The sequence below is a fragment of the Carlito syrichta genome, unplaced genomic scaffold (genome assembly GCF_000164805.1).
Source record: "Carlito syrichta isolate Samal-C Ts95f unplaced genomic scaffold, Tarsius_syrichta-2.0.1 Scaffold307930, whole genome shotgun sequence".
In the NCBI taxonomy this organism is placed as follows: domain Eukaryota; kingdom Metazoa; phylum Chordata; class Mammalia; order Primates; family Tarsiidae; genus Carlito; species Carlito syrichta.
Window position 1 is genome coordinate 949,455 of NW_007252026.1, and position 23,065 is coordinate 972,519.

Consider the following 23,065-nt stretch of genomic DNA (forward strand, 5'->3'; position numbering starts at 1 on the left):
CTTCAGCTACTCACAGCTTTTCATTGTTTCGGGGGGAGCTTTTCCTCTTCTATTTGTCTGCCATTGTTCAAGTACCCCCCTCATCTCGGAATATCCCTTCCCCTAATAAATATCTGTCTAGCTCTTCTTGTTCTTTAAAATGTAACTCGAATTCCACTTCCTCCAAGAAGCTTTCTAGACCTCACTGGTCAGGATGGGTCTCCCACTCCCCCCAAGATTCCACAGAGCTTGGAAGCCTTCGCACAGCCCGTCTTTGTGTGTGGGTCTGTAGCCTTTCTGGAAGGCTGCTCATCTTTGTGTCTCCCATCACTTCCAACACCATACATTGTTCAGAGGAAGTTCATCCTAAACTCCCTCTGTTGTTTTTTGAAATATATTCCACCCACCAGATACAGGTTTGCATTCTGTAGTGATGCAGACTAAATCTAATTCTCCTTTGATGTGATGATCCTTCAGTTGTTTAAAAACTCATTCTCATTTCTCCAGTATTTCCTTGTAGGACATGAAATTCAGATTTTTTTTTGACAATTTATTTATTTTTATTATAAAGATGTGGGGTACAATTCAGGGTTAGGTATACAAATGTTGATTATGCAGGTACCCTTGTTGATGAGGTATGCCCCTCCCTCCCCTACCAGTTTCCCTCAACTGCCAATTCCATCCACTTCCCCTGACAGTTTCCCACTACTGTCGATCCCTTTCTTATAGTATTATAATTGTTCAAGGTCCACTTATTAGTGAGAACATATAGCACTCTGTTCTTTGTTTCTGTGATAGATCGCTGAGTATGATCAACTCAAAATCCATCCAAGTTGCTGTGAAGTCCATATGTTTGTCTTTCTTTATGGCTGTATAATATTCCATTGTGTATATGTACCACATTTTTTAAAATCCAGTCCAGCTTTGATGGGCAACATGGTTGGTTCCATGTTTTTGCTATTGTGAATAGAGCTGCAACAAACATACGTGTGCAGGTATCTTTTTTGTAAAATGATTTGAGTTCCTCCGGGTATATTCCCAATAGGGGAATTGCTGGGTCATATGGAAGGTCAATTTCTAATTCTTCCAAAATCACCACACTGTCTTCCAGAAAGGTTGCACTAGTTTGCATTCCCACCAGCAGTGTAGAAGCATTCCTTTTTCTCCATGTCTTCATCAGCATCTGTTGCTGTTTGTTTTATTAATGATGACCATTCTTACTGGGGCTAGGTGGTATCTCAACAACAAGCAGGCAGAGACCCAAATTAAAAGCACAGCCCCATTCACAATAGCCACACACACACACAAAAGAAATACCTCGGCATCTTCCTAACCAGAAAAGTGAAAGACCTTTACAATGAGAACTACAAAACACAGCTCAAGGAAATCCAAGAAGACACAAACAAATGGAAAAATATTCCAGGCTCATGGATAGGAAGAATCAAAACTGTTAAGATGTCCATCCTACCAAAGGCAATCTACAGATTCAACACAATACCCATTAAGTTACCAACGTCATTCTTCTCAGACCTGGAAATGACAATACAGAAATTCATATGAAAACATAAATGACCACGAGTAACCAAAACAATCCTTAGCAAAAGAAACAAAGCAGGAGATATCACACTTCCAGACTTCAAACTTAACAATATTCAGATTATTTGCCATCCTACCCTCTGCTCTTAGAAAGTCTTGCTTCATAGCTGCCTCTTTGAAAAATACAGTGCCTGAAACTGAATAGAATATCAGAGTCAGAGCTAGGCAGAGTAGGATCAGTCTGTCCTTTCCTTTAATTGACATTCTGTGTTGATATTAATATAATAAAAATTCAAGAAATGTGATTAAGGCATTTCCTAATGGTGTAATAACAACACGGAATAATTGAGCATACCTAAAGTCACTGCTCTCACCTTAAAACACATCATTATGTTTTTCTAGCCATCATTTTATCGTAGGTTCTTAAACCCTACATATGTTAACTATTGGTTGAAAATATAAATAAAGCCAAGGAATTTAATTAAGAACAAATGTACTAATCAAACTGTAATTTGAAAGCTGTTGTTTAAAAAAGTTTTAAAACTCATATTATTCTGGCAAGGTAGTCTGTGATTTCAGTTCCATTCTCTTTATTTTTAGTGTAGTTGCTCTAATGCATCACAGTTCTCTATGGGGAGATTACACAAGAGCTCTCAAACTGAGTTTCTTGCTTGCAGTGAGTCATAGATCTTAGAAGCAGCATGGACATTTTAGTCATATTGAGGCCTATTAAGTCATCCATCTATTTTTTTTTTACAAGGTTAATAGTCCCAGTTCCCAGAGCACTCTCTAAAAGCCCACTCAGACTGGCTGCTAAGTGTGAAAAGAAAAAACATGGGAGTTTTGTAGATCTTCTTGTGTCAGCCTGAACAATTTAAGTTTGTTTATCCTTCTTTGAGTTTATAAACATTTCTGAGTGCCTATGATTTACTAACAAACACTTATATGGAAGACACCCTTCTTGGAGCTGGAATGGTGCAAAGTCCTCTTAAACATGGGCCTTAAGGAGTTCACAGTCATGTCCAAAAGAGACAACCAGTTGGAGTTCTTTGTTAGAAACAACAGAACCAATTATTTAATCCAAGCAAGGCAAGAATTTAAATTTGAAGGCCGTGGATGAAGAAGCTAAAGAACCAGCCTTGGAAATGGAATGGAAGTCAAGGAAAGAACTTTTATTTGACTGTATGGAATGAATGAACTCTTACCATCTTTCCTTGTGGCTCAAGCTTTGAAGACCTGGAAGAGAGATTCCTATTGCCTGCGCGCCTTTCCCGTAGCTGGGTAGAGAGTGATGACAAAGAATATGACTGAATACCTCTCCCTTCAGCCTTCACAGTGGGAGGGTAGGACTCCTTGATTTCTCCTGCCACCTGGGCTGCACAGAGCAAGGGAGAGACACCTCCCCAGAAGGAAGTCAAGGTGATGTTTGGAAGGAGAAATGTTTGGAGAAGAATGTCCTCTACAGGGACTTGCACTTACTGTGCTGTGATGGAAATCAAAGTATATTGAGGGTTGAGACAGAGACAGAAACGAAGTTATGGGAGCATCTGACAGGGAAGAATTTAGAAGGATTCAAATGGCATGTGGTCCACAAGCTTGACCTTGACAGTCAACTAGAGGAAGTGGGGATGGCTGCCCAGATGCAGGAAAGAGCGTGATCGTGGAGACAGTACATGGTCCTAGTTATGAGTGCCAACTTTGTTGTCAGATGTTTAAAACCCAGGCATGTCACCCGATGGCTATACAGCCTCGGACAGATGACAATTTCTCTGAATATTAATTTCCTCATCAATAAAATGAGGATATTAATACCTTTCTCATAGTATAAGGGTTACCAGAATAAATTCAGTGCCCTAAATACGATTTAAATTTCAGATAAAAAACATGTACCTTTTAATGTATGTCTCAAATATTGCATAGGGCACACTTACAGATAAAAAATTAGGTTGTTTATTTGAAATTCAAGTTTAGTTGGGCATCCTGTATTTGTGTGCTTTCTATCTGGCAACCCTATAGAGCCTTGGAAGGCAGTTAAATAAAGTAACTTATGCGATCCTTGGCGGACTCTAAGTGATCAGTAATAAATGACAGTTATCATTTTTGTTATCACCATCATAAGAGAAATTCAGAAGCCCAAAAGTACCTGGGTCTCAGCATCCTTTTTTCTCAGTCACCTCATCCGACAGCAGTTTCCCAGTTAACTCGGGCTGGAACAGATCACCTGTCAGATGCTGTGTCAGCACTGGGCTGTTCACCTTCATCGAGGATGTGGGCAGCTCCTCTTTCCTTCTGATTGTTCCCTTTGTTTCTCTGTGTATCGATTTCATTTTGACTTTATCCTTTAGCCACTCATAATTAATGAATGCTGTTTTCTACCCCCCTTGATAGCCAATAATAAAAGTATTAAATGGCACTGGGCTTGGGACTACAATTTAAGGGTCAAGAGCGGAGTAAACGGAAACATTGATTTCAATTTTTTAAAACTGTAAAGCTTCATGGGTACAAGTCAAATCACCCCAGCGAATGACTGTGCTATATAAAACTGAATCAGAAGCCTCCTGAAATCGAAACTATCTCTCCAATTGCTTTTGCTTTATCTGGTAGGCCCATCATACAGTCCTAGAGAAGTGTCATTAATCATAGAGTATGTTCTGTGTTCTCTTTTAGAGCTTTTTAATTGATGTTTTGCTGATATGTTTCATTACTTTCCCAAGTAATTTCTAATACAATTTCTTTTATCTCACTTTTAAAACCTAAATGGTCCTTTCCCAATTTTGTTCAAGATCATTTTTCCCCGTATATAATGGTGTATTTAAATGCAGGGATACAATGATTTCACAGGAGAGAAACTTTAGGATTGTGTTGTTTCCAAAGAACTAAAATGATTATAGTGCCGTCTGTATACATAGGCACCAAATGCATAGTTTGGCAGTAATAAAACTACATCTACAATTTATTAAACCCTCTACCGTGTTCCAACTTCAAGAACTGTGAAGGTATTTGCATTCATTATGCAGTTTAATTCCCATAATATCCTCAGGCTGTTATCCTTATTTTATGGATGGGGAAACTAAGGCACAGAGAAGGGTAAGGATAGCCAGTCAGTGGAGGCAAGACTCTCACCCAGGCGTCCTGACTCTCTTTGGATGTGCTGGTACCTTCTTCCTTTCACAGCTTGGTAGCAACCTTTCTAGCAAGAAAGCATGAAAAGCCTCAGAAACTTTCAGGTGCAAGCCCCACAGGTGTCCAGACCTCAGTGTAGGAAGACCGTGCTGAAGAAGGGACTGGCACAGTCTATTACACACAGCAGTAGTAACCTCATGCGTTTTAGCTCTTTCTCTCTAAGTGACACTCCACTTTGTAGTTTCTCTTTTTGTTCTACTCTGCTCTGGACTTTTGTTTCTGTACCCTTTGTTTTTTCTGATATTATAAAATTCATTCCTGTTTCTCGGAGTTTCAAAGATTACCGACTGGAGGCAATGTCCCGGCCTGTCTCAAAGCAGGAAACAGACAGGACTCACAAGAACCTTTCCTACCTGGATTTACCCTTTAAGCAGAAGTACAGGGGTGGGGTGGGGGAGCATTAAGAAGAGAATTCTAAAGAATAAATAAAGACAACCAGGAAAGACTTAGTTCTGCTAAAATGAGAGCCAGCACACAGCACCTACTCAGCCTTCCAAGTAGCTGGAACTACAGGTGTGCACTACCACACCCAACTAATTTCTTATTTATCGTAGAGACGAGGTCTTGCCAAGTTGCCCGGGCTGATCTTGAACCAGGACTGCTCAGACAGTCCACTCCCCTCAGCCTCCCAAAGTGCTGGGATTACAGACTGAACCACCACAAGTCATGATACTACCACCTTCTGTTGTAGATGGTGTTCTGTTGTTTCCAAAGGGCTTTCACACACATTCCTCCCACGTTTCATTGAGTTCTCACACAGTCTGTGAGGAGAAACTACCCCTATTTTACGATGGCACAGGAAGTGAAATTGCCCAAAAGTACAAAGTTGGTCACTGATGGACCCTGAGTAGAATCTGTCTCTTTAACTTCTTATGGGTGCTTTTCCTACCATATCTATTTTTTTTTCTTGAAGTTGAGAATGAGTTGATTGTGAAATTTTGGAGTTTTCTCTTCCCCTTTTCTGAAAACAGACATTTCATTCATCGAGAAGCGTGGCTGAGGTTTATTTATGAAGCTGTAGGATCTGGCTGCTCTCTGGAACAGATCTGAGCTTGGATAGGATGATTTGTCTCCCTCCTGGTGCGTGGGGTTTTGTGTGGCTGGAAGATAAGGTCCTTCCACATGCTGCTGAAATTGTTTGGAAGAAAAACAGGGCTGCTTTGGACTTCTGTTTTCCTTCTCATTGCGGTGAAGGTGAATGCAGTGGCTTTCAGAACAGCTAGCGCTATGGTTAGAAATAACAAGAATCATCCTGCATTACATCTTTTCCTCTTCAAGTGGGCTCTTTTAGATGGGTGATGTGAGTTCAGTGAGTGGGAGAGTGCTTAGGAAAACAAGCTATTTTGAGTCTTGGCAAATGTGGGCATTGGTATCTGTGCTCCTTGTTATCATTTGCTGAGTAACAAAATTGTGTTTTCTAAAAATACACACCAAATTCTTCTCTTACTTGCATTCTCTTTTCCCTTTGCTGAAGGGTACATACACATATTTTTGACCTATATGATACGTGTAGGGAGCATTTTCTGAAAAATCTTTTCACAGTCATCTGAGCACACAAAGTGAATAAAGAAAAACTGTAGAGAAGGTAGCCACCGAGGAACCCAAATGATTAGTTTCTGGAAAGAGTACTGTGTTTTGTGGGATTTAACACTTCTTCTTCTGCCTAGGGCCATTTCAAATAATTTTATATTTAAGAAGCTTGGAGAGATTCAAGCACAGCAGACCTCCCTTATCCGTGGCTTTGCTTTCTGTGGTTTCAGTTACCCATGGTGCAGTACAAAAAGATATTTTGAAAGAGAGAGAGAGAAACAACATTCACATAACTTTCTTACAGTATATTCTTACAATTTTTCTATTTTATCACGACTTATTGTTGGTAATTAGGTCACCCTGCCTAATTTAGTATTAAACTGTATCACTGGTATGTATAGGAAAAGACATAATATATACAGGGTGCAGTACTCTCCATGGTTTCAGGCATCCACTGGGGTTCTTGAGGGGGCATCCCTGGAAATGGCATGTAACTATTTTGTTCAGGATCGTACAACCATAACTAGTAGAGCTGAGACTGAAAAGCCATGATGGATAACCAGTTAATGATGAGCTTTCATTGTGGTAAGTTGCCTGTTAGAGCAGAGAGACTGGCACACACTGGGCAGAAGCCTAGCTTTTAGGAGGGTTACCACTGCGAGCGTCACATTCCACCTGCGCTTGTCTCAGGCCCTTCTGTGTATCAAGACTTACCACACAGACTGAGAGAGTAAACGACATCATGGTGAGGCTGGAAATCATTTCTGTTCTGCAGCTTTTCCGAATCCTGAGTCTCCCTCTTCCCCTCCTCTGCAAGAGTCCCTGTCATCCTAGCGACAGGTCTCAGCAGCCAGGAGACTGGAAAACACCGTGGCGTTTGCCTACATGACTCACAAATCCTTCCTGCCTCTTGAAACGTTGCCGTTCTGACACCCAGGGATGCATCGTGACCCAGGGGATCTCGATCTTGCCAGTTCTGGAAACATGGAAGCAATCTTGTTGAAAGGTGGCCATCACTGGCTGAAGCAGTGGCTTGATGTTCATTTAGACCTGAGAAACCTCTGCTCACCCTTGGCCAAATGTGGTCCTCCAGTGGGAATCCAGTGCAGCACTGTCCTTAGGACTGCTTGATGTACTCATCTGAGTGAATAGCTTTAGCCTTACAAGGACCAGTGTGGGGGATCGAGTGGTTTATTCCTGCTACCATGAGCCAAGCTTTCTTCTGTGAAAGAATGAACTTGTAACATCACTAGATGTATAGTTACATTGCACTAATAATGCACAAGAGCATCATGTTTTTGTCTGTTACAATAGCACTTATGAAAACATTCTCTCTTGTGCAGCTTTTTTATGGCACAATAAATCAATTTTTGTAAACACTATAAATAAAGGTAGGAAACAGAGATGGAAAGTTTTTTTTTAGAACCAGTGAAATAGCCCACATGTACATCCAGGGTTTCCAATTTCAGATCCTCTAGAAAAACTGAATTCACTTCCTTGCTTTCTTCTTCAAAGATTCTTCTTGTGTATTGGCTGCTTGCTGTAAAGACAGAATAGATCTCCCTCCTTTCTTCTTTATTCAAAGACAAAGCCTCACTCTACTGTCCAGGCTGGAATGCAGTGGTACAATCATGATTCACTGAAGCCTCTGGGTTCAAGTAATCCTCCCACCTCAGCTTCCAGAGTAGCTGGGACTACAGGTGTGCACCGCCCTGCTTGGCTAATTTTTACTTTTTTCTTTTTTGTGTAGAGATGGGTTCTTGAACTGGTCTCAGATGATCTTCCCAAAGAGTTGAGATTGCAGGCGTGACTCACCCTGCATGGCCCTCCCTCCCTTCTTAATACCTTCTTAACACTGTCACAGGAATACCGAATTCACCTATGGAGAGTTCAAAACAACATTCCCAATTAAAAAAACGAGGTCTTTCCAGCTTCTTAAGTTCCAAAAATATTGCATGTAAGATTTATTTTAGATATGTAGCTCAAGTTTTGAAATATCACCGGTACCTATTCTGTAAAGAAAAAAGTTGCATTTGAGGGTTTGTTTCAAATATACCTCTCAGGACAGGAGCAACCAATTTTTATTTGTACAATATAAATAGAATGCAGACAGATGCTCAGCTCTAACTTCGTTTATTTTGAGGACATCATAGAAGATATCATTTGTTCCCTTAATTCTACTTTACATATCCCCTGTCTTTTCTGTTACAGTTGATTTGTCAGACTTTACTTTGTTTCTGTTTCAGCATGAAGTAATTACTCCAAATCCCAAGTTATAGGACTTTGTTTTTATTTAGCCAAGCCCCAAACCTGGAATAGACCCTCATTTTTTGCAGAGAATGAATGTCATATAACATTTGCAGTTAATCCCTTTGATCTAACACGGTGGGCCATGTCTACAATGTTTACTCAAATCTCCAAAAATTGTCATCCTCTCTGTATTATAAATGAAGGAGACCAGTCTTCTTGAGCTGTTCTTTTTTTAACGACTCCAGGTCACATAGGAGTAGAATTCAAATCCAGATCAGTTCAGGGCCACAAAATCCTTTTCGGACTACTTGTATTTATTTGCAAATATAAGCTATGTCTTGGTTTGATTGAACAAGGAAGGGAATTTTCAATAATTCATTTAAAGTTACTCAACTAAAGCAATCTAACGGAAGAGCCAAGAACAGTGATTTGGAGGGGCTGAAGCACAAGTGGGAAGAGGTGGTAATGTAAGGAATATTGTCATGTGTCACAGCAGAAAATAACATGAAGTATATGAAATTGATGACCAAGAGAAAGTGGAGTGCCCACAAAGAAGCATCCAACAGGAATGCTTCAGGGGGCCTACAAGGCAGAAAACTGAACTGCAAAAGGGGAAGCTGCCAATTTTCATTACAGGCGCTTTGTACTTTGAGATTTTTATTTATTTGATAAAATTAATGTTTTACAGAAAAGGCCAAAAGAGATCTGTAAGATATCCTCTGCAAGTGTCAATAGACACTCCTATCAAGATGCCTTGCATTGCGAATAGTAACAAGAACTGGAACAGATTCTTGGCCTATGTCCATTACTGTTACTAGTAATGTGAAATTCCAGTAAAAGAGCATGAGCTGAGCAACTGACATGCAAGGGCTTGTTCTGGGCTTGTAGGAGGTGAAAGGTGGATGAGGCTAGTCCTAGGTCTCATTGTGTTGTGGCCTGGTTGCGGTGCTGGCAGTGAGGAGGGAGAAACAGTCATTCATTTGTTCTCCTCTGCTTCATGCTGTGCCAGGTGCCTTACCGACCTCATTTGTCATGGAAAACACATGCCATAAAAGGATGAAACTATGAGAGTTCAGTGCACAGAAAAATGGTATTTACTTCTCGGGGTCAAGAACTACTTCCTGGAGCAGAGGATTAAAGGAGGGCCTTGAAAGTGTGGCCACAAATAGGATGGGAGAGACAGTCACACATTTGCTAATCGAGAAACTCACACTTGGAGCTCATTTTTTGCTTGTTTTTCTTGTAAAAGCACTTAGCTAAAATCCATGTAAGCTAGATACAATGCTAAAACGAATTTTTAAAATATTATTTGCCCAGCTGAAGTCCTTTTATTAAATATAAGTGCTATTATCAAGGTTACCCTTATTAAAACTATTTTCTTGTTTTTTTAAATCAATATTTTTTATTATGATATTGTGGGGTACAGTTAAGGGTTAGGTATACAAATATGCTTCGTTCAGGCACCCTTGTTGATAAGAGGTGTCTCCCCAGACAGATATTTACTACCGTTAATCCCATCTCCCTTCCCCCCTCCATAGTTTCCCACTACTGTCAGTTATTTTCTTATAGTATTACATTGGATGTTCAGGGTCCACTGTATGAGTGAGAACATGTGATAGTCAGATCTTTGTTTCTGTGAGAGGTCACTCAGTATTATAGACTCTAGTTCCATCCAGGTTGCTGCAAAATTCATGATTTTATTCTTTTTTATGGCTGCGTAGTATTCCATTGTGTATATGTACCACATTTTTTAAATCCAGTCCTCTTTAATGGGCAGCATGGTTGCTTCTACGTTCATGCTATTGTGAACAATGCTGTGATAAACATACGTGTGCAGGTATCTTTTTTATAGCGTGATTTGAGTTCTTCAGGGTATATTCCCAATAGGGGGATTGCGGGGTCATATGGGAGGTTGATATTTAGAGCTTTTAGGAATCGCCATACTGTTTTCCACAGAGGTTGCACTAGTTTGCCTTCCCACCAACAGTGTAGAAGTGTTCCCTGAAAACTTTTCAACGTTACTCCTCACAATTAAGAGTTGAGCATAATCACTTCTTTTTTTTTTTTTGAGTTGGCGTCTCACTCTGTCGCCCAGGCTGGAGTGCAGTGACCACTCCCGGCCACCGCAGCCTCGACCTGCTGGGCTCCGGCGATCCTTCCGCCTCAGCCTTACAAGTAGCTGGAACTACAGGCGTGCGCTACTACGCCCGGCAAGTTTTTTGATTTATTGTAGAGATGAGGTCTCGCCAAGTTGCCCAGGCAGATCTCGAACCCATGGGCTCAGGCAATTCACCATCATCACTTCTGTCCATCAAATGTGGAAAAACCTAAAGACAGATTTGGATATCACATGGATTTTGTAGCTATTCTTGGTTTTTTAAAATAGTTGAGTGCATTTTCCATATCTTCAGGAATTGTTTTAGCTTCCCTCCTTAATGTAACTTATTTGTTTAGATTCCTCGGAATTGCACTTAGTTGCATGTCAATTACCGAGGCCCAGTGGGGCTATATTTTAAAGAATCTTAAGTTTAAATCCATGAGGGCTTCGCCACCTGCTTAGTTTTTCAGAGCTTTGTGTTTTGACCCAAAGTCATCTGTGATTATGGGGAAGAGCTCAGTCTTCATATTTTAGAAATCGCATCAAAACTATATGATTAGCGGTAAATAAATATCAGAAGTACAAAGTAGACAACTCTTTTTAATATACTGAACTCATTTAGTCTCCTTTCCTTGGGCAGTATGTGCTAAAGGTGGATTCTGTCACCTTAGACGATTCATTCGAATGCTTATCCCTGTTCATTTAGGAAAGTTTACAGAAGACCTTGTTTTCCAGCCCCCTCTGCTTTGTTGTTAGACTTTAATGAATGACTTACGGCCAGAAGTTCTTGATCATTTTGTTATCCTTTATAAAAGGGCATTCTATATTTCCTCTAGAGCAGAAAAGCACCATATATCTGAGGCATTCTAAATGTGATCTTAATGCTTATGATGAAGAGAAGGTTGCATCCTGTAATTTGGAGCTACTTAATTTATGCATTTTAATAATTACCTTAATTTAGAAAATCATTTATATGAAATTGGATATTCAATGTCTAATATTTAATATCTGTAGTCTTTAAGTCTTGAATCCTGAATTCTAAACAATTATTACCCTCCAGTGTCCCAGTCTGAATTTTAAAATGTGTTTAAAGTTATAAAAATGCTTTATGCTTATTGTGAAAAACATAAAAATAGATAAAAGAATAAAACAAAATCCAGCCATAATGCAACAGCTGAGATATAGTATCTTTACCTGTTTGAAGTATTTTCTTTCTGCTCTTTTTTTCCATTCATATAAGTGGATATGTTTTAAAATATATGTTTATATGGTACATAATGACATTTTGGTCAACAACCGTATACCATGGTGCTGTGATGGTTCCGTTAAGATTATAAGGGACTCTGATTTCATCCGTGCTGCTTGACCCCTTGTCTACACAAAATTTATTTTGAAAAAAGATTATTATGGAACCAAAAGATCCATATCATCTAGTGATGTCATAGCCTTTGTAATGTCGCATGAGACACATCACTCATGAGTTTGTGGTGATGCTGGTATACACAAACCTACCATGCTGCTAGTTGCATAAAAGTGTTGCACGTACACTTATGTACAGTGTGTAGTACTTGATCATAATAATAAACGACTATGCTACTGGCTTATGTATTTACGATACTATACTTTTATTGTTACTTTAGAGTATACTTATTTTACAGATCAAAAAAAAAATTAACACTTTCTCGGGCACGGTGGCACACTCCAGCTACTCAGGAGGCTGAGATCGGAGGATTGCCGGAGCCCAGGAGTTTGAGGCTACTGTGAGTTATGATTGTGTCACTGCACTGCAGTGTGGTGACACAGTGAGAACCCATCTCTAAAAAAATAAATAAATAAAAAAGTTAACTGTCAACAGCCTTAGGCAGGTCCTTCAGGGAGTATTCCAGAAGAAATTATTGTTATCATAGGAAACAATAGCTCCATGCATGTTATAGCCCCTAAAGAACCACCAGTGGGACAAGATGTGGAAATGATATTGATGTTCCTGACCCTGTGTAGGCTTAGGCTAATGCGTATGTTTGTGTCTTTGTTTTCAACAGAAAAGTTAAAAAAAATCAAAGCAGCCGGGCTCGGTGGCTCAGTCTGTAATCCCGCGCCTTTGGGAGGCTGAGGTGAGTGGATTGCCTGAGCCCGCGGGTTCGAGACCCGCCTGGGCAGCGAGACCTCATCTCTATAATAAATAAAAAAATCAGCCAGGCGTGGTAGTGCATGCCTGTAATTCCGGCTACTTGGAAGGCTGAGGCGGAAGGATCGCCGGAGCCCAGCAGGCGAGGCTGCGGTGACTGGGAGCGGCCACTGCACTCCAGTCCGGGCAACAGAGTGAGACTCCAACTCAAAAAAAAAAAAAAAAATCAAAGCATAGAAAAAAATCTTATAGCATAAGGTATAAATAAAATGCTGTGCAGTTTAAAATGTTTTTGTTTTAAGCTTAGTGTTATTGCAAAAGAGTCAAAAAGTGAAAAAACTTTATGAAAAGTAAGAAATTGCAATAAAATAATTTTAATTTATTATTGAAGAAAGAGATATTTAAATAATAAATTTAGTGCAGCTAAAGCTAAGCCACAGTGCTTGTAAGGTCTACAGCTGTGCACAGGCCTGCTCTGGTCTTCACACTCACTCAAACCCACTCACTGACTCACTCAACTCTGGTCCTGCAAGTTCCCTTCGCGGTAAATGTCCTATGCGGGTGTGCCATTTTAATCTTTTTTTAAAACCATATTTTTACAGTACCTTTTCAGTATTTACATATGCTTAGATACACAAATACGTCCCCTTGTGTTACAGTTGCCCACAGTACTCAGGGCAGTCACATGCGGTCTAGGTTCACAGCCTAGGGGCAATTGGCTGCACCGTATAACCCAGGTGTAAGGCGAGTGCGGAGAAAGCGAGGATAGCTGAGTGGTTAGGCAAAGAAAAAGAAATTTATTCAAGGGCAGACAAGAGGAGACTGGCTTCCAAGAGAAACCAACACCGCTTTGTTTTTGTGGGTCCCTTTTATACCCCTAGCCGGGGTCTGCTGGTCACATAGCATGCTTAGTCCTGAGAAAGCCGGGCTGGTGGTCACGTTGCCGAGAAGAAGCAGTTCCGGGGTAATGGTGATATGGCCTTGGGATGCGATTCTTGAGGAAACAGGTGTCAGCCGTAAAACAGTAACAGGCTGCCATTAGTCACCCAGCTAGGGTGCGGCCCTGAGAAAGCAGATATAGGCAGCAAAAGCAGTTAGTGACAGAACGCTGTCAGGGTAGAGTGGCCAACTTCACAGTTCATCGCAAGCTTACATCCCATTTGCGAGGTTCACACAGTGAATTATTTCAACCACGGTCCCCTTTAACCCTTTCCCCATGTAAGACCTATCATAGACGATGCCATCTAGGTGTGTGGAAGGGCACTTGATGGTGTTCACACGACAATGAAGTCACCTAGGGACGTATTTCTCAGAAGGCATCCCATCCCTCGGTGATGCATGACTATACTTGAGGCTTGTCTATCTATGTGTATTCTTGTATTGGTTTTCCTTACTTTTTCATTGCAAACACTTCACCATGTCATTAAATATTCTTTAAAGACAGAATTTAATGACCTGTATGTCTCCTTTATGTTGCTTCTCTTGTGATTTATACTTCTATATTGTCCTCTTACTTAAAAAAAGTGGTATCTTTGTTGGTAGTCATAACTACTTCCACATGAGCTTATGAGCCCCTGCCCATGACAGACAACAAAGAAAGAAATTGGACTTGTATTTATTAGTCGACTTAGCAAGTTGTTTGCTTTGTAGGTTATGTCTTGATCTGAAGTATTAGAACATGGGATTATTCTACTGGACTCTGTTGGATTTATTTGGTAACTCGGTTCTCTTCCTCCCAATGGCCTGTATTCTTTTTCTTTTTTTTGAGTTGGAGTCTCACTCTGTCTGCCAGGCTGGCTGGAGTGCAGTGGCACACTCAAGGTCAAGACAGCCTTGACCTGCTGGGCTCAGGTCATCCTCCCACCTCAGCCTTCCAAGTAGCTGAAACTACAGGTTTGTGCCACCATGCCCAGCTAAGTTTTTGATTTATTGTAGAGATGAGGGCTCTCTAAGCTGCCCAGGCTGGTGTCGAACCCCTGGGCTCAGGCAATCCTCCTGCCTCAGCCTCCCAAAGTACTGAGATTATAGGCGTGAGCTACCACTCCCGGCTAACAGCCTGTATTTGTAATAGCTTGAATAAGGGGGATATTACGAACTAGTTATGAGCATAGATTGAGATTATATCTTTACAGTTTAGTAACTGTGTGACTGGTGACTCCGTCTCACAGTACCTCCTTTTCAAGGTTAAAAACAAAATGAGATAATAAAGTCCACACCTCAGAGCCTGACTGAGAGGCAATGTTGAATATTCTTTTTTTCTTTTGGTCATTGTTGTCACTGTGAGGCCTTTGGTCACTGAACAGAACAAAGGTGACTGCCATAGTAGAGGTTGAAAGGCATCAGAACTTTTTCTTACCCATTGGAAGTGGCTGACCATGGAAGGAAAGGACAGTTAACCCATTGGTTCTGGATTGGCAGGGACACACCTCTGCCAACCCTGTCCTGTCTCACAGGTACCTTCAGATCTTGCAATGAGGCAACTGCACACATGCTTGTGATTGGTTCCTTGCTATGCCTGTGATACTACACAGCGGCTCCTGGCAGCCACCGAAACACACGCTGGTGCCCGGGGAGTTGACTTATGACTTCCTTCGCATGACTCTGTAGCCGGCTAGGCTCTCTATGAATGCCAGTGTCACGGATGATAATAGAACTACCTGCAGCTTTCATTTATTGAGTGCGGCCTATGTGACAACTCTGTGTTCGTGCAGTGTTTCACTCAATCCTCACAACTGTTCTGTGAGCCTATTGCTATCATCCCATTTCATAAATGAGGAAGCTGAGGCTTAGAGAAAGTCATTGTCACCTAATAAGAGTTTGAACGCTAGTCCGTCTGGTCCAGGACCTGAGCCTGTAGCTTTGCTGTGGCTCAACGGTCTTTGTTTCATGATTACTGCACAGCTCACTCATTCATGCAGCCTGCATCTGTTGAGAGCCTGCTCTGTGCTCAGCTCTGTTCTGAGTGCTGGTGTTGCAAAGACAAAATCCTTGCCCTCCTGAGGCTTACCCCCTTTTATATTAAATTACTTGTGAGTGCCACCCTTACCACTGTGAATGAGCACGCAAGGAAGGCAGTGACTTTTCTTATTCTTGAGTTTTAGAATGTAATGCAAATGTTAGATAGGGCTACGTATGCCTCCTGAGCTTAGGAAAGAATTATTTCTACAAAATATGGGAAGCTCCATCTTATTCATCAGGCTATGTGTTTATTTTAGCACCTGCGGACTCCTCAAATTGGAGACATTCTTACTGGTACTTCAAGAAGCACTCAGGAGGTTTATTGTTGTTCGTGATTCGGCTTCTTGGACTCCCTTAAATGTTCTGTTGGTATGTGGATCAGTATAAAAATCTTTCTTCTTTAGAACATGCCAAAAATACATCAGAGTATCAGAGGAACCTGATATATGAGGCTTATAGAAAAGTCATAAGATTCTAGTATAGTTGAAAAAGAAATGATGAACCAGAGAAGCCCATTTATGGGGGGGAGAGGTATTGATACCTTGTGTTCTGTGATATCAAGAATATTAAATTCTTCCTTAAGAATGCATTATTAAAAATTTGAAGAAAGTTCAGGCATGGTGGCTCATGACTGTAATCCCAGCACTTTGGGAAGCTGAGGTTGGAGGATTGCTTGAACCTAGGAGTTCAAGACCAGTCTGGGCAGCATAGTGAGACCTCGTCTCTACAAAAAGGAAAACAATTAACTGGGCATGGTGGTGCACACCTGTAGTCCCAGTTACTTGGGAGACTGAGGCAAAAGGATCACCTGGGCCCAGGAGGTTGGGTAAAACCTGATCGTGCCACTGTACTTCAACCTGGGCAACACAATGAGACCTTGACTAGGAAAAAAATGTGTTGAAGATGATGGTATCTTAAAGTGTTTATATTGAATATCACTTTTTATTCGTGGGAAGCTGAAAGTAATTTTAAATTTCCTTGAGTAGGAACTAACATTATTTTTTTTCACCTAGGAAATTGTTAATAAATTCTGTGATGTATGTTGTATTGTAAATAAAAAAGAGTTGCCTTATTTTTGCATTGAAAATACAGGTGAACCTTTTTGGTCCCATAAGAAGCAAATGGCTTGTGTATTTTTTTTTAAGTCATTTTTCTGGAAGGCAGATCATTGGCAAACCAGCACACCAATCACTCTGGATTTTGATATTGCTTCTCTTTGGGACCCTGATGACGGGCTCTCTGATAACCAGTGCAAACCCCATGAATATCTTTCATTTCTCTAGAAGGAGGTGTGGATTTGCAAGGCTACCAGCTGGATATGCAAATACTACCTGACGGGCCAAAGAGTGATGTGGACTTTTCAGAGATTCTTAATGCAATACAAGAAAGTAAGTTTCACTCCAATTTTAAATTCGCCAAGAGAAGAGAAACTATTGTAATGCTTGAGAGGTATTTCTAATATTGAAACTAGAAACTTTAAATGCCAAGCTTTAAAACATAATAATACAATGATGCCTTAAAAGACATACTGTGCAAAATAAGTTAGAAACTAGAAGATAGTGAAAAGGGGGTTTAATTTGTGAAACTAAACCACATAGTGTGGAGTTTTGGAAGAAGCTGTAGCAGAATTATAAATTCTCCATACTGTATTACAGAATAGCATAATATTTAGCAAACCTTTGAGTATTGTAAATTTTTAGATTTTTTTTGAACGATTATAATCAAAGAAAAAGCTTTAAGAAACTAAAATACCATTCTTCTGCTCAATGTAAGCAGTAGGCAGTAAATGTTGGTACGGTAAGCTGAATTCAGGAACTTATTTTCCAAAATAAGTCTGGAGTCATCGATGACGGGCTGTGTCCCAGAAGCATACTCCTCTTTCCTGAGCAGTTTGATTAATTAAGGTTTGCTCTTCTTAGATCATTTTATTTGTAGTTTATAATTTTCACTGATACTTTTATCAGAATCAACACATTTACTCAGGTTATAGATTTAGTACTGAGAATGGGTGATGCAGTTTCACGTACCAAGTCATTACCATACATATTTTATTATCAGAGCTCTTAGCTTAGATGATGAAACTCCTCTTTCAATATCAAATGATTTTTTTAGGGACAGAGTCTTACTCTGTCACCCTGGCTGGAGAGAAATGGAGCAATCATAGCTTACTGCAGCCTCACTTCCTTGGCTCAAGTAATCCTTCTGTCTCAGCCTTCCTAGTAGCTGAGATTATAGGGATGAGCCACCATACCTGGTTAATTTTTAAAATTTTTTTGTAGAGATGGAGTCTCGCTATGCTGCCCAGGCTGGTCTCAAACTCCTGGTCTCAAGCCATCCTCCTGTCTCAGCCTCTCAAAGCACTGGGATTACAAACATGAGCTACTGTGCCCAGCCTCAAATAACTTATACATTGTTGGATTTGAGGAGATTAGATATGACAAGAATTGCATAAAGAACTCCTGTTTTTTTTTTTCTGCTTTTAGTTTTGGGACGTTGCATTTCTGCTCTAATTTTTTGATGAGAAATTTTGAGCATTTTAACAGGGATTATCCCCTTTTATCATTATCCTATTCCCTTGACCTTATGAGGTAATTAATAGCCCCACCTTACACATGGGACAACTGAGGGTGGGAGAAATTAAGAGACAAGGTAATCTGATTATAATGGATACCAGACTGGAGTAGAGGCTGCCTGTTCCTCCATTTAATTCCTTCAAGAATGTGCTCCGTACAGGAGTTAAACACGTTGAGGCAAAAGCTCCCTAAACTGAAGATGAGGCTACTTTTGTGAGAAATATTTTTAAAGAAGAAAATAAGAGGACCAGCTATTTGTTCTGGTTGAATAATCTCTTCCTATTACAATAATGAATAAAAGAAACATTTTCACCAGGAGAATAAAAATCAAATGAATAGACATTAGAGAGGAAATAACTTTTCATGGAAAGTTATGAGATTAGGCAATTACTTCGTTTGATATGCAAGATGATAGATTGCATAGTGCTCAAAGGATTTTTGAAAAATGTTCAATAAATGATAAAATCTGGTTTCTATGCAAGTGCTGGAGATGAACTTAGTTTTTTTTAACTCTTAATAAACTTATATTAAAGTGAACTAAAGGTTTAAAGAGGACTATTTTAACAATAATTTCAATGAGAAGACCTTAGTAAAGAAATGTTTGTATATGATATTACCTGTTTTATAATTTAGAATGGGGACCCTGGTTTGAATAGGTAGAGGAATATAAACGTATGAGTACTTAATATTTAAATTTAAAAATAAGAAAAAGGAACTATTACTTCACTTTAAAATGCAAATCAAACTCTATGGTTTTGTGACTTTTTGTAATGCTTTGGAATGTATTTATTTATTTTGTTGTTGAAAACAAGTTTTGTGCTGAGTAGATTTGAGAAGCTGCCCACACAGGTTGTATTATTTCTGGAAGGAAAGATCTGGGCCACCTATCTACTTTCAGTCTGTAGCTAGGTTCCAAATATGATTCAAATGTTTAGCCAGGTCACTGAAATTTTCAAGCATAAAAATGCATAGCTTGGTTCTTTAAGGAACTGGACCTGAGATTATTATATCTAGAAAGTTTTGAGAGACAAATATGTAATGTTGTAAAAAATTTAGAATTCTGAATATCAGCATAACTCCTCTTTTACAGACATTTTGTTGAGATTAGCAGGATGATGGAAAAATCTCACTGTTTTAGAATTTTGTGGCTCTGTGTGTATGTGTATCTTGAACATTTCTTGAGGGTCTGGGTTAGGCCTGCCATTGTGGTAAGTGTTTTTCCATACTATCTCTTTTCATTCTTAAAAAAAATCCTAAGTAATAGTAGATGCTATTTTTTCTATTTTAAACGTGAAAAAAACTGAGTATACCTCCCCAAGGCTATATAGTTAACATGTGATAGATTCAATATTTAATTGTATGTCAGCCCTTATCCTGCTAAATACAAAAGTACATACGATGATTAGGACAAATGAAAACTACTTTGAATTTTAAAGTTCTTAGAATGTTTTTACATCTCGATGCAAGACTGTCCACACCATTCTTCTGCATTGCACTTTCTTTCCTATAGTGTGCATACCCAGATGTAGCCTCATGTATTCTTAAGGTGTCTTGGAGTGATTGACCATCCTCAAGTTGTCTTCAGATCCTCCATATTGGGTGTATAGATTATAAGAAAGAAATGAGTTATTTTATCTACTCATCCACCTCTCTGTCTCGGCTGCCATGTGTCAGATCCTGGGCGAGGCATAATACTTTCAATGGGTGGTAAACGTTTTGGTACAAGTCCAATTCAAGAAAAATAAAAACACTTGTAGATCACATCTTGTTCTGTTGCTTAAAATGGAAACAACTTGATTGCCCTCTAGGAAAAAGGCATTTATATATGAAAACATAATGTAAGGGGATAGTGTGTGTGTCTGTGTGTGTGTGTGTGTGTGTGTGTGTGTGTGTGTGTGTGTGTGTGTTTTGTGTGTGTGTGTTTCTTGATGCCCTCCTTTCCTCCCTCTCTCCTCTCACCCTTCACCCTCCAACTCCAGGTGGCAGCCAGGCCCCTTGAATGCCTTTGCTTTAGCAGAGTTGTGTATTGCCTAAAGTTCTTGGCTTTTGTTCTCTGACAGCCTGAGCTTTGGAGGGACTGATGTTCAGATAGGAGAAGAAGAAACAGAGGAAGAGATATCCTGCAGAGGGAACATGGCTTCTGGCTGGGTGAATGGAGGAGGTGGGGGAGGGATCGGCTTGCTGTGTGCTTGGGAGACTACCCAGAGCCACCTGAACTGCCAGCATGGCCGGGAGTCCCCAGCTGGAGAAAGAAATGCGGGAGGCTCTGGGAAGGCAGCGGTCTCTTTCCTGTTTGTTTGTTGAATCCCCAGCATCCTGGGCAGAGCATGGTGTATGGTGGGTTCTTACTGAATATTTGTCAGTGACTGAGTGAATGAATGAATTCCACTAGAGACTTGGAAAGACGGCAATTCATCAGTAACCAGTGAGGCTTGGAGACCCAACTGATCTTGCTAAATATTCTGCTCTTTACAAAACTCCTGGGGTCTTTGCACAATTCTGAGTATAGGAGGCAGGAGAGTGGGAGTCTCAGCACTGATTCAAATTGCCCACCAATTCAGGGAACTTGGAGACAGGCTTAGTTTGATTTAGTAACAAAGTCACAGGGTGGTTCCTACTCTTGAGTGTGTCTGATAAGATTCTGGCCCTCTACATATAGTCCAAAGCTTGGAGTGCCCACTTAGGTCACAGGTATGGTAGCATCAATTCAAGCAAAACAAGGAAAACCCTGCCTTCTAAACCAAAGTTTTAAAATCTGAACACTTGCTGGGCTCGGTGGCTCAGCCTATAATCCCGCGTCTTTGAGAGGCTGAGGTGAGTGGATTGCCTGAGCCCGCGGGTTCGAGACCCGCCTGGGCAGGCGAGACCTCATCTCTACAATAAATCAAAAAATCAGCCGGGCGTGGTGGCTCATGCCTGTAATTCCGGCTACTCAGAAGGCTGAGGCGGAAGGATCGCCGGGGCCCAGTAGGTCGAGGCTGCGGTGGCCGGGAGCAGCCACTGCACTCCAGTCTGGGCGACAGAGTGAGACTCCAACTCCAAAAAAAAAAAAAGAAAGAAAGAAAGAAAGAAAAAGAAATAAAATCGGAACACTTGTAAGAGTTAGACATTTTGAAATATTTTCTTCTGAAATTCGATTGAGAATCACGTCTTGAGCTCTATGGTGCATGACCCAGTTGTGTGGAGGGGGGTGTGTTTGTGTGTGTGTGTAGGAATATCTATAATACTAGCTGACCACTGTAAAGTATGGCACTCAGAGTTATATTGAACTTTTTCATTCTTGTTCTAAATTATTACCTTCGCTCAACGCTTTTCAGAGCTCACTCACCACCCCACACTTTGTCACCCATTCCCCACCCCTCTTGTTTTGTGCTTAGTTTTCTTTTCTTGCTTCCCAGCCTGTGTGGGTAGAGATCACAGGAACTCCCAAGAGGCGCTCGTTCATACCCTGGAAGACACGAATATGTTATATTCCACTGGGTTCTGATGAAGGAAAGAGGGTAAAAGATAGTGTCTGGAAGGAGAAGTCGGGGTGAGAAGGATGACTGGACCCTTGTTATCCTGAGCCTGCCCTTTATGCTTGCATAAGAGTTGACCTGGCCTCATGGCTGCTCCTATGTTGTGGGTAGCCTGTGATTCTGTGACTTGGGGGGACTGAGTCATTTCTCATTGACATCCGATGAGTCATTTTGAATCCAATTTCTTGAGTCCTGAGTTACACTTTTATTTTTAACATGTACAGTCTTGCTGTTTCCTAGGGGAAGATGCTGGGGGTGGGGCTGATATATTGGAGCTTATAATTGTCTGGGAGTTTTGTGGTTGACCTATGTTATATCATTTAGTCTTAAACTCTCTTTGCCCTAATTTCTACATCTGTGGAAGTGAAGTAATAATATTAGAACCATGCACAGCCCTCAGCACAGTGCCTGGCACACCTGAGGGCTGTGTAACATTGACTGCCACCTCTGTCTTTGTTCCCCACGGCAATCCTATCTGGGAAATGGCATTCTCCCCACTTAAAGAGAAATAAATTAAAGCTTGAACCAGTTACATAAACCAACCCGATAGTTGATAAGTAGAAAGGGTGGCATTTGGACTCAGGTCTGTCTGAACGCGAAGCTCATGCTCTTTCCAGAAGAGGGGAATGATGGCCAGTGAACCCGAGGGTGTTTACTGCAGAGTGTCATTGACCTGGTTGATGCTGTAAAAAGACAGTCAAAGCTGATTAATTAGCAAAGCTTGAATTAGACTCACAGTGCTTCTCTCCATATCATCGCAAAGGCCGTAAGAAGTACCATCATTATCTGCCTTGTTATAGAAGTGACAAAGGCGTCTGCCATATCTTTAGAATGAAATAGTAGCAAGAGAAGCTCTTCACAGGAAACATGTGAAGCTAGTAACAAGTCAGCAACCTGGGGCCCATGGCAGAGTGTCCTGGGGAGCGTGCAGAGCCATCGCCTGTGCTGTCTTATAAGTATTGTCTTTATGGAGCCAGGAAATGTCAATGACTTTTTTGTTCCTAATGATCATACACTGGAAAAAAATTCATGACTTTTTATCTGCTTGTTAGCAAAGGCAAATCTTCAATCTCAAATTATTTCAAGTAACTTTCCATGGCAGAAGAAAGATGCCTGCTGTCATGTCTTTAACAATTAGAACCGCAGGTTTCTTTAGGAAGATGCTAACCTAACCACTTATTTGTTGCCAGAATATGCTATCAGACGTTTCTAATTTTTTTTTTAAAGAAGTAGAATCTGTTTTCCCCAAAAAATATTTTTAACAAATAACCCCAGTGTACAAAACAGATAGAAACTGAAATGTTTGGTCTAGGTG

At 40.5% G+C, this 23,065-nt stretch overlaps 1 protein-coding gene across 3 annotated transcripts in view; it reads left to right on the plus strand.

The window, feature by feature from the left end:
- ANO4 (anoctamin 4) overlaps positions 1–23,065 on the plus strand; it is a 383,517-nt gene that overhangs the window by 180,872 nt on the left and 179,580 nt on the right. For 2 of the 3 annotated variants that reach the window (XM_021715858.1, XM_008064696.1), the window contains one exon: positions 16,943–17,047. The exons of the other annotated variant lie outside the window; for it this stretch is intronic. In XM_021715858.1, the coding sequence (XP_021571533.1) occupies positions 16,943–17,047 (105 nt within the window). The remainder of the gene's footprint in view (positions 1–16,942; positions 17,048–23,065) is intronic. 3 annotated transcript variants of the gene reach the window in all.